Source organism: Stigmatopora argus, chromosome 5, assembly GCF_051989625.1.
Source record: "Stigmatopora argus isolate UIUO_Sarg chromosome 5, RoL_Sarg_1.0, whole genome shotgun sequence".
NCBI classification, from domain to species: Eukaryota; Metazoa; Chordata; class Actinopteri; order Syngnathiformes; family Syngnathidae; genus Stigmatopora; species Stigmatopora argus.
In genome coordinates this window covers 1,521,224-1,533,513 of record NC_135391.1, presented here as the reverse complement: position 1 = coordinate 1,533,513, position 12,290 = coordinate 1,521,224, and the positions used below count along the sequence as shown (strand labels likewise).

At 45.2% G+C, this 12,290-nt stretch overlaps 1 protein-coding gene across 1 annotated transcript in view; it reads right to left on the bottom strand.

Annotated features, from left to right (window-relative positions):
- The window catches only part of wdfy3 (WD repeat and FYVE domain containing 3), a 40,951-nt gene that overhangs the window by 11,419 nt on the left and 17,242 nt on the right, over positions 1-12,290 (bottom strand). Inside the window, 22 exon segments of the mRNA XM_077601107.1 lie at positions 325-402; positions 486-661; positions 1,056-1,238; positions 2,106-2,215; positions 2,312-2,541; positions 2,643-2,803; positions 3,625-3,724; positions 3,799-4,032; positions 4,960-5,139; positions 5,217-5,351; positions 6,072-6,268; positions 6,362-6,579; positions 6,860-7,075; positions 7,165-7,326; positions 7,407-7,480; positions 7,561-7,713; positions 8,406-8,596; positions 8,670-8,781; positions 9,688-10,080; positions 11,199-11,380; positions 11,451-11,669; positions 11,752-11,852. Coding sequence (XP_077457233.1) covers positions 325-402; positions 486-661; positions 1,056-1,238; positions 2,106-2,215; positions 2,312-2,541; positions 2,643-2,803; positions 3,625-3,724; positions 3,799-4,032; positions 4,960-5,139; positions 5,217-5,351; positions 6,072-6,268; positions 6,362-6,579; positions 6,860-7,075; positions 7,165-7,326; positions 7,407-7,480; positions 7,561-7,713; positions 8,406-8,596; positions 8,670-8,781; positions 9,688-10,080; positions 11,199-11,380; positions 11,451-11,669; positions 11,752-11,852 — 3,805 coding nt within the window.

Sequence of the window (12,290 nt, the reverse complement as noted above, 5' to 3'; positions counted from 1 at the left end):
TAATGTTATCTTTTCTAATAATATATCCAGAACCATAAAGCTATAAAAATGACCTTTGTATTTATTCCATTAAAAACAAAGGATGGCCTATAAGAAATAAATTGGGATTTTGTTAAACAAAAAAAGTATATTTAACAAAAACAAAAACAATATATATATATATATATATATATATATATATATATATATATATATATATATATATATATATATATATATATATATATATATATATATATATATATATATATATTCCCATTGCTATTGTCACCACAAAAAAAACACCATTAACATTTCCCATTGAGAACGAATTGCAAGAGATACCTCTTGGTGTTCTTTGTACTGCATGGCCACCAGGTCTCTGACCACGGCGATGTGGGTGAACATCCACTGAAAGGCTTCCTGCGTTTGCGTTTCCACCCCCAAAAAAGACAGTCAGCTAGGTCAAAAAAGAATGTGTCTCGAATTAGGGAATTTTCACCGACCTGTGCGGATAGGCTGTTCTTGTTCAGGCTGTTCTCCTTCTTGTGGCGCCGCACACCCGTCAGCTTGGACAGACCAAAGCCGCTGCTGACCCGCGACAGCTTGGACTGGCTGGCGGCCGCCGCCGCTGCCGCCGGGGCGGCCGCCTCGCCGCGGCTGATGCACTTCTTCTCGTGGACTGAAATAAAAAAAAATGTGTCATTTGTCGGCAGAAAGGGGAGGGACTGGGGGCGGGACTAGGGGGCTCCCAGTGAGAAAACCCCGGGGTGCACGCTGTAAAAAATGTCGATTTTGCACTAAAAAATGTAAAACAAAAAAGTCAACCAAAAAAGGGTTGTTTTCCCTCTCCATCCTGTTATGGGTTCTGTTAAAAAAATCTATGTGACAGCGTGTGGGTGAGCAGATGGATAGATATCACGGAAAAAAAGTGATGACAGGATTTAACTCTTGATGTTACATGGATTAAACCATAAACAGTAATGTGGCAGTATTAAAATCGTAATTTACAAGATTATTTTTACATTCCGTGACCCGGAATTTCAACGCTGGCGGACGGGGGGGACGTGTCTCACCCAAGTGGTTCTGCCAACTCTTGAGGGCGGGCTCCTCCAAGGCCGGGCGGGCGGTGGCCACGTCCACGTGTCCTCGGTCGTTGCACGGCAGCGACACCTTAAAGATGTCCTCCAGCATCTGACGCTTGCTGTGCATCAGCTCCGTCCACACGCGATTCACCGCCTTCAGGAGGAGCTGGCGACCTGCGGGGGAGACACCGAGGCGTACCTCGTTTTTAACACTGCCCGCGTCACCCGCCAATCAATGGCTCGCTGTCAAAACAGATTGGACGTTTCTAGTCCTATTCGCCCCAATGAGAGAGCCGGTTTTCGCCTCACCTCGGGGATGTCTATTTTTGGAAATGGAAGGCGGGCGATGAGTTAAAGACGATAATATTTTGAAAAATAAATAAAAAATGGATAGGACGCCTGGAGCAGTCAATGGCAGTGAAAAACGAATATTCACAATCAGTGGCAGGTGATGAGTTAAATGCCATGAAAAAAATGGATGGAACCTCTCTGGTGAAAGTGAAAGGTCAACCTTCACAACTATCTTATCCTAGCTCATTTTAGTTTATCTTAGATTATCTTATTTTAGCTTATCTTATTTTATCATATCTTATTTTATGTTATCTTATTTTATGTTATCTTATTTTATGTGATCTTATTTTATGTTATCTTATTTTATACTATCTTATTGTATCTTATCTTATCTCATTGTTGGAATAATCTTATTTTATCTTATTATATCTTCTTATTTTATCTTATCTTCTTATTTTATCTTATCTTCTTATTTTATCTTATCTTATCATATCTTATCTTATTTTGTCTTATCTTATTTTATATTATCGTATCTTATTTTTATCTTATCTTATTTTGTCTTATCTTATCTTACCATATTTTATCTTATCTTATTTCATCTTATATTTTATTCTAATCTCATCTAAATTTTGGATTTGCACTATATTTTTGCCTCCATGACAGCAAATCAAATGACCGTGTAGGAGGCGTTTTTATTTTTTGATTTCCAAAGAGTGAGCGGAAGGAAGAAAATAGTGGCTGGTCTCTGACCTTCGCTGACGTCGTGGTTGTTCCCAGCGTCGTGCTGGTTTTCCGGCGACATCATGACGTGCCACGTGGTCATGCGGGCCTCCGCCTCCAGGCCGAAGCCCTCCACGCTGCTGCCAAGTGGCGTTTTAGAAAAAGGGCCAGTTGTTAAAACGGGATTTAAGAGAAAAAAAAGTGATTTTATCGATCCATGTGATGTCCTTCCCCACCTGCCGGCGTGCAGGCAGATGAAGCAGTGTGCCAGGCAAGCCACAAAGTCCTGGTCGTGGTTGCCGGGTCCCAGCACCAGGTTGCGGTTGACGGTGAGGACCCGCAGGGCGTCCAACAGCGCCACCTGCTGCGCCACCGTCTTGTGCGGCCGGCACAGCTGGTACAGCACCGTGCGGTTCAGGCAGTGGTACACGGCATCCAGGGACAGACCTTGAGAACGCCGCTTGGACTGAGGTCCCCACAGACAAAGACCAAACAAAAACAACACCATTTGGCCGCCGGACTTGCTGGTGTCAAGATATTAGCCACAAAATGGACGCCGGAACCCACCTGTCCAATGAGCTGCACAATGAAATCCACCACCAGCTTGGAGTCCTTGTTGAACATGCCCTGCCAGAGCTTGTCCACCACACGCTGAGTGAAGTAGAAGACGTTGTGCACCAGGATCTGGTAGCTGCCGCCGCTGCTGAGCGGCAAGGACGAGTCCTCGCCTGCAAAAGCGGTTGCAAAGAAAAATGGAAGGGAATCATAGAATTAATTATGATTAAATCATGGCATTTTAGTAGACTCGGTCAGTGACTCTTTTCAATAGAGTCGTTCGTTCAGTGGGAAATTGTTGGAATTCAGCACGCATTTTTCTTCCCAAATATCGAGTTTTCATTCATTCATTCGTTCATCTTCTGAAGTGCTTATCCTCACATGGGTCGCGGGTAACGATGGGCACCAGGAAGGGGACGCCCCGAATTGGTGGCCGGCCAATCCCAGGCTTCAAGGAGACAAACAACAACAACAAATCACTCCTAGCTAGGGGCAATTTAGCTTACAGTTAGCCTAGCATGCATGTTCTTGGGATGTGGGAGTAAACCAGAGTACCCAGAGAAAACCCACACAAGCCCGGGGAGAACATCCAAACTCCACACAGTGAGGACCCACCTGGGATCGAACCCTTGACCCCAGAATTGTGAAGCTGACAGCTAACCACTCACCCACCGGGCCACATATATACAGTTTGCATGTTCTCCCTGGGCCTGCATGGGTTTCCTCCGGGTACTCTGGTTTCCTCCCACATTTCAAAAACATGCATGCTAGGCTAACTAAGCTAAATTGCCCCTAACTAGGAGTGATTGGTTGTGTTTCTTTCCTTGTGCCCTGTGATTGGCTGGCCACTGATTCAGATAAAACGGTTCAGAAAATGAATCTTTGAATTTGAATGGTTGTGCGAACCTTCCTTTTGAAGGCTTTTTTTTTGTTCAAAGTACGAGAATTCCACCCACAAAAGTTAACACTCGTACGGAGATGGCGTGCGTCTCACCCAGCAAAACGTCGGCCGCCAGCAGGTGCTCCATGACGCCGTCCAGGATGTTGGACTGGAACTCCTTCTGCTGAGTCCTGGTGGAACGCTCCGGAGACGCCTTCAGACAGAGAGAACGTTCATTGACTGACCGAGCCGGTTGGTGGGACGGCGGCGTGCGTTCCCTTTGCCCACCTCGAGCAGGAGGTCGACCACGGGCGTCTGCTTGGCGGCCGGCGTCACGCACATGTTGTCCAGGATGAGCGCTCTCATGAAGTCAAAGACGTACTTCTTGGCCGGGTGGTTGGTGAGCGACGTCTTGGAGCCCACGTTGCAGTACTCCGATTGGCTGCGGTTCATGCCCGAGTCCGACGCAAACGCCTTCAACTCCTCGATCGGGGAGCCCGCTTCGTCGTCCAGGTCGCTCACCTGCCCGAGAAGAAGCGGCCAATCAGATTATAGCTCTACTTACGAATGCCTCTAGGTATGAAATTTTTAGGTTATGATTTTTTTTTATATGCAAATGAGTGACTGGAGATACGAAAAAGATCCAAGTTACGAAATCCCCCAAAAAGTAAATGCATTTCCTTATCTGTTATTTAATTTTGAAAATATTGTCAGCCGCAGAGGGAACTATTTCAGCGGCGCATGGCATATTTTCATATGCTTTATTTATTTTAAGACATTAATAAATCATTTTCTCTCATTTTTGTGTGTTTCCTCACATCTTTCATGCAAAATTGGGACACCTTGACCCATTTTAAAGGGTTTAGTTGGTAGTTGTGTGAGGACCGTGGAACAAATGAGAGAATTTACATATAAAGTACACCTCTACTTACAAAATTTTCAAGTTACGAACAAAGTTGTGGAACCAATTAATTTTGTAAGTAGAGGTTATGAGCCTATTCCAATTTGATTGCCAATTTGAAGGGATGGAATTCATTCATTGCAGCACGCTTTACATATAAAGTACACCTCTACTTACAACATTTTCGAGTTACAAAAAAAGTTCTGGAACCAATTAATTTCGTAAGTAATGGCACGACTGTATTAGGAGAATGAGGTCATCATAATTCAAAACATATAGTGGAATATTGGGAATTAGGAATTGATTTTCAAATCGCTGTGTTTTCTTTTTACGATTTCACGAGTGGCGTCTTTGGACGGCGTATCAAAACCAAACTTCTTTGGCGTAATATTAAAGTACTATAAGGAGGGGGAAAAAATGACTAGATTGCAATAGCGGTGTTATTTATTTTTATACGTTAACTAAGACGGAAATGGCTGGGGGTACTCAAACTTCAAAATTTGACCGCGCCTTTAGCGAACACGTTAGCATCTACGTCTATATTTTACCATTTCGGAGTAAGGTCTCATGTTGAAGGGGAAGACGGAAGCGGCCAGGGCGCACAGGAAATCGGGACTGTGCCACATGGGGGCCAGGTCGGGCACGTTGTGGTACAGGTAGCGGAAAAACTGCATCAGCGTCACCGGGTAGTCGCGCAGCCACGAGCCCTCCTCCTCCGACTGCCACGGCTAGCGTAAACAGAAAAAAACATCCGTCAAGCCTTCCACTTGGGTGACCCAACATGGCGGCATTTTTTTTCTGGTACCAGGTTAAGCATGCTGCGCAGCATGGCGAGCAGAAGGAAGGCGGCCTCGGTGCACACGTTGTGGACGGAGCCCACCACGGTGGCGCTGGACGCCGGCACGCCGAAGATGAACGTCCACATGGAGTCCAGGTCGAACTGCGGCGGAAAGGATTGACAACTAGTCAACACGGACAAGGACTCAATTTGGGCAGATTTTTCATTCCCGTGTGGAGCAGAACATCCAAAGTTGAAAAAGTCACATGACTAAGAATTGAATTTTGGTTAAAAATAAAAAATAATAATTACGAAAAGGCACTATCAGACAGATACATAGCAACATGAGAAAGGAATTTGTTGAGTTTCAGTCTTTTGGACAGAAATGGAATATTCCACGCGATGCATTATACGGACTATAAGTCACACTTTTTTTTTCATTGTTTGGCTGACCCTGCAACTCATTCTCAAGTGAAATTTATCCATGTTTGTTTCTTCACTCTGCCCATTGACAGCCTGTTATGTAGTTTTTTAGGCTATACTTATTTGGAAAATGTCTATTTATCCCATTGTTTTCCATTGAACAACTGTGATTTTAACATGTTTTTTCTTGATTTCTGATCAAATAAAAAAATTGGGCCTCCTCACAAAAATACAACAAAATATTTTTGCTTCACTGTGTATTCTTTGGCCAATGCGACTTATCATCGGAAAAATACGGTAAACTTGCCAAGGGATATCAGTGGCTGTCAATTGACCGCAAAATTTTCTCTGATTAAATGTTTGACGTCTTGATTAACTTCAATTTGGGTTCAACTTTGGACATTTGGTGTAAAATATTGGTGGAATGAAGAAGTAGCGTAAGAAAGTTTCGGTACTGACATGTACCTGCAGGCTGTCCGGCAGCTCGGTGACGGGCTGCTGCAGGAAGAGCGCCATCAACAGGAAGTAGAGCTCAGGGACGTTGGTGTGCTTGGGCAGTAGCGTTTGCAGCACGGGGAAGCCGGGGAAATGGCAGGCGTCGCGGTTGATTTCCCGTACGGTGGAGCGCCCGCTGGCGTTGCGACCCACGTTGAAGCCTGCAAACATGGCTGACGTTGAGTTACGTTGACTCCCTCTGCTGGGGAGTCAGAGTATAACCCGAAGCTACGGATTGGCTACGGAGCACTCACCCAGCACGGTGCCGATCTTGTTGGTGAGCACCGAGTCGGTGTGGTCCAACCAGCCGCCGCCGCAGGCGCCCTCCTTGAAGCGGTGCAGGACGGCCGGGTTGGACAGCAGCACGGTGAGGATCCAAAGGGCCGCCGCCACCGTGCTGGAGTGGAGGTGCTCCTCCATGAACATCAGGAGCCAGTCCAGGCCCAGGGTTCGAACCAGGTCCTCGCACGCCCTAAACGAGGGGACGGGAGGGGGGGCGGAGTTTGGTATCGCATCGGTGACCGGAGCCTCGTTTCATCTCTCTTAAAACACACTCCAATTCATCAAGCCATGAATTATATTTACAAATAATTGGAGTGTTATGGTGAATAATATGTCGACTTATAGTCTGGATAATGAATGCATCACGTGGAAAATTCAATTCCTGTCCAAAAATAAATAAATACTACTACTAATAATAATAATAATAATAAATCGCTGGCTTTTTAAAATGTATGGATTGATCGGCTTACTGCGAGTTGATGGCCGTCTTGTCTTTGGTGACAAAGAGGAGCTTGAGCAGGTTGTCCAGCAGCCTGTTTCGGAGCAGGATCAGGTTGGCCGACAGCAGGCCGCCAGAGTCGTCCTCATTGCCCGCGTCCGCCTTCTCCTCGTTGTTGGCCTCCATCACCACGAATTTCTCGCACACGGCGAACGTGGGCAGCGTGGACGACAAAAACTGACCGAACCTGCCGAAAAAAGAGATTTTAGGGGCCTGAAAACGAGCCCAGGCCACCGAGACGATACGGATGGCGGCGTCCAATCATGGCCATCGGACCTGAGCAGGTCGTGAGGGTTGGGGAAACCCTGCAGGAGCAGGCTGAGGACGTTCCCGATGGCCGCCACGGTGGGCTGCGACAGCGACGTGTCCCTCAACGTGAGCAGCAACCTGGGCACCAACTGGAACTCGCGCAGGAGACGAGCGTTCTTGGCCGCCTCGCTGCCGGGTTCAAGGGTCAGAAGCGAGACGGAGCGGTCGCCGACGGGCGGAAGAACCAAACCCAAAATGAGAAGACTCACCTGGACTCTGTCAGAAGCTCGATAAAATGCTCAAAGAGAGAGAGGTGGAGTTCGTAAGGCGCGTGGAGCCAAACCTGAGGAAAGAAGAAGAAGAAGAAACGGGGGCGCTTCAGCTTTTCTTCTGAAGCTTTGGAGGGATTGTCGGTATCGGCACCTCGAAATCGCAGAGGAGGTCCTGGAAAGCGGTGGAGTTGGGAATGATGGAGGTCTCGTGACCGCTGTCCACCGTGCCCACCAGCGAGAAGGTCAGGTGCAGGATGTGGCTGTTGAGGAGAGAGCGCTTCTTCTTCAGCAGCATCGCCAGCAGCTGTGCAAAAGGAGGTTAGCGTTAGCATTAGCGTTGGCGTGCTAGCCATCCGTCGCTTCCGTACAGTTATTTGATGAAGAAGACAAAAAAAAGGCTTGAATTTCTATTTTGCTGCGTCAGGGATTGCATGCATTGAGAGTGGCACTTTTTGTGTTTTTAATAAAAAGCATTTTGTAAAATCTAAAAATAAATATTTAAAAACATTTTCTGTTTTCCACTTTAATATTGAACATTAATAAAAAATACTGTTTCCTTTTGAAATGAAAAACACATGATTAAAAGACGTTTTTTTCCCTTACTAAGAAAAAAAAGCTCAAATAAACATTGTTTTAGATCTTTGAAAAAAAACTGAATATTTAGGGCTTTTGATCCAGTTCTTTTAATCTGATTTATAAAAATAATTATCTAAATATTATATCTAAAATAGTCCAGCCCACATGAAATCGTTTTGTGTTTGGCTCATTGGGAGCCAAGATCCAAAATGGCGGCGCGCACGCGGATGCAGCGGCTCTTTGCACTCCAGTTTGGTGTTTTGTTTTCTCAGTCTTATCGTTATTTATATGACTTATTTATGTTTTTTTTACTGGGAAAACGCACTTTTTTCATTATACACAGCTCTGTATGATGACAATAAATGTGATTTGATTTGAATTGTGCTGCTAGTGATTGGATGGCGTGTATTTTTGATTGACCTGATAGCCCTTGATGCGCTCCATCTCTTTGCTAGCCAGCGGGTTGCTCTTGACCACGCACACCAGCGCCTTGACGGCGGCGTACAGACCCTCCACGTCCGACGCCATGGCGACCAGACCCAAAATGGCCGCCGCCCCGCCGACATACTGCAGGTTGGTGGCCACCGGCTTGGGCGAGAACGCGCGCACGCCTGGGGAAGAAAAAACACAATGTTAGCATAAAAAGGCCCACGCCTTGGTCGGTCGGTTCGGTGGCTTTTTTACCCAAGTAGCCGATGACGGCGGCGCCGATGGTGCGGGCCGGCCCGTTGAGGTGGCCGGCCGCGTTGTGGATCAGCTTGACGGGCGTGGCGTTTTCGTGGGAGGACACGGCCAGCTGCGGAAAGGGGAGGGGCAAAGAGGAAAACATTCAATATTTCCTGGATTCTTTATTTCTTTTTATTTTAATTAAAATAGCAAGGAGAATTTTAAGAAGTACATTTGATTTTATATTTGTGTCAGTAAATGAAAGTAGAAAAAAGGAAATATAGTCATACCTCTACTTACGAATGCCTCTAGATATGACATTTTCAGGTTATGATTTTTTTTATATGCAAATGAGTGACTCGAGATATGGTAGAACGGGCCCTTGCCGCCATCTGGCGGACAAGTGTGGGTATCACATCTCCCATTATAACGGAGGGAACTATTTCAGCGGCGCAGGGCACATTTTCATATGCTTTATATATTTTAAAACATTAATAAATCATTTCCTTATCATTTTTTTCTCATTTGTGTTTCCTCACATCTTTCATACAGAATTAGGACAATTTGACCCATTTTTAAGGGTTTAGTTGGTAGTTAGGCAATTAGAGAATTTACATATAAAGTACACCTCTACTTACGAAAAAAGTTCCAATTAAACCAATTAATTTCCTAAGTAGAGGTACGACTATATTCTTGTTTTTATGATAGAATAAAACATATTCTGTTAGATTTAAAAAAAAAAATATTTTTAATGAAAAATTGAGTGAAAAAGACGAAATATTATATAGTTTTTTTTTTTTTTTTTAAATTCGAAAAACAAAAAAAACAATTAAATATTCTCCATGCCTCCAATTTTATCATAATACATAAAATACAAAATATTATATAAAGGTTATTTTTTAAATCTTTTTCCAAAAACAAAAAAACGATTAAATATTCCCCATGCATCCAATTTTATCATAAAACATGAAGTCAACACAAGTTTGTGGGCGGCTAACAGGAGAAGCTAACAAACGTTAGCCTCATCCAATCTGACCTGTTTGGCGATGGCCTTGCTGTCCAGCTTGTTGTAGACCTTCCTGATCTTGGCCACGGTGAGCGTGGACACGGAGACGGCGAAGAGGCTGAAGGACACCTTCTCCTCGGGCACCAACGCCACGGGGGCGGCCGGCGCCGCCTCGGCCTTGGATTCCTTGCAGGGCAGGTAGACGGCCTGCAGGCTGCCCACGTTGGTGGGGCCCAGCTCGAAGATGGCGGCCACGCTGGCGGCGGGGAGCGCCTCCTCCAGGAAGTGGCACGGCCCCAGACGCCACACCAGCGCCGACACCTGGCGCTGGGCCGGCGGCGTGCCCACGTAGCCGTATACCGTGCTGGCCACCGGCGGGTTGGCCGAGCCGGAGCCCCCCGGGACGCTGTGCACGTAGTGGAGCTGCAACGACAACGGCCGATCAGTTAAATTTGGGGGATGGACGGCGTCCTGTCGATTTCAAGTCGCTTTCTATTTACTGTGGAACATTTCTGGGTCGCTAACGGGTCAGTCAGCCTAAAAATAAACTGCAAGTGAGTGGCTAAAGGCCTTAAAATAAAGAGAAAGTGAGCCATAAAAGTCCCCAAAATAAACAAGAAGTGACCCTAAGCAATTCCTGCCATTGTTACGCTGTCTTTTTTTAACTTCTCCGTCCAACGAGTGAACATCCCGTTGTCACAAGGGCGGGAAACGCATAAGTCATCCATCAACTGGTGCTCCGCCCATTTTTCCCATAAAGAAAATGGATGCTTTGGAAACATACATACAATTTATTTTCCTTTTCCATTTTTTTGGCAGAGGTTGTCATTTGCATACCTGTCAATTGATAAATTTTTTGATCATTTCAAATTGTCTACGGCAAGGGTGTCAACTCGATTTCACGTGGGCCGGACCATTTTAGATATAATATTTAGATTTTTATTTTTAATAAATGGATTAAAAGAACTGGATTAAAAGCCCTGAATATTCCGTTTTATATAGATCTAAAACAATGTTTATTTGAGCTTTTTTTAAATATATTTTTAGATTTTACAAAATGATTTTTGAACTAAAAAAACAGAAAATATTGATTAAAAAATGACAATGATTGATTTAAAAGGGGCAAAATCAGGAAATTCAATATACATCTATACTCTTCATTTTAATTTGATCCTAAAACAGAAAGTCGGCACTCATGATTGACTTTCCCGGGCCGCACAAAATGATGCGGCGGACCAGATTTGGCCCCCGGGCCGCCACTTTGACACGCGGTCATATAACAACTTTTGTACGGGAAATTATTTAGATTTGAAATTACGTTTTTGTAAAACCGATCTCGTTTTACCCGCATCGGTTCGAATCCGGGTCGTCTCGGTCACTGGCAGAAGGCGAAAACTATTGTAATGCTTTAAGCATGATATGGGCACCCGTGTCAGTCATAAATATTGCATTTCTGTTTTTTTTTTCACAAGGGGAATTGCAATCATTAATAATAATTGTCCCAGGTGGACAGGTGGGCATTTATGTGGTTTGGTACGTACCTTGACAGTGTTGAGCAGCTGTCCGTCCAGGTAGAGGGTGGCCATGCTGTTCTTCAGCATGCCCTTGCTCATGACCAACGCCAGGTGGTGCCATTGGCCCTCCACGATCAGCTCGCCGCAGCGGAAGCGAGCGCAGCAGGGCAGGATTTCGTAGAAGGACGCCTCTTCGCTGGACTCGTCGGCTGCCCCGTCGAAAGCGCACGTGAAAAAAAGGATTGCGAGCGCCACCGAGAAAGTGGGCGGAGCACTTACAGTAGGTCTGCAGCAGCTCCTCCTTGGTGGACACGGTGAGCGAGCGGTCTTTGGCCGACAGCACCACGGCCAAGCACACGTAGTGCTGCTCCGAGGAGGTGGCCCGCCGCGCCACCGTCAGCAGGCGCACCGGGTGGTTCTGTGGCGCCGCCCCGAAGCGCTCCACGCAGAACCAGGTGGAGTAGCTGAGGCCCGAGGGAGGGGGAAACAGACGCTCTCCTGGAGGAACACGGCGGGCGCCTTCAAAACGGCGTTCTCTCGGGAAGCACGACGCGGGAGAACGCCACGGCCGCAGTCGTACCCGTCCCCATGCCGCTGATGACGTCGCCGTCGCCCACGCCGGACCCGTTGGCGTTGTTGCCGGGGGCGTTGTGAGGAGCCAAGCTGGGGAGGAATAAACACCTGCGCACACACACACACACACACACAAAGACATCCATCAAATTTATCTTATGAGTCCATTGGCTGAATGTTAAGATTAACTGTATGTATACAAGTACATCTGTGTATGTATCTATGTATGTATATGTATATTTATATATATGTATGTATATGCATGTATAGGTGTATATATATACACATCTCAGCAACACAGATTTATTTATCAATTTATATATTTATTTGATTAATATATTATTGATTTATTTATATATATTTATATAAGTGTATATGCATGTATAGGTATATATATATATATATACATCTCAGCAACACGCATATTTATTAATTTATATATTTATTTAATTAATATATGATGTATTTATATATTTATATATATATATTTATATATGTATATGCATGTATAGGTATATATATATATACATCTCAGCAACACGCATA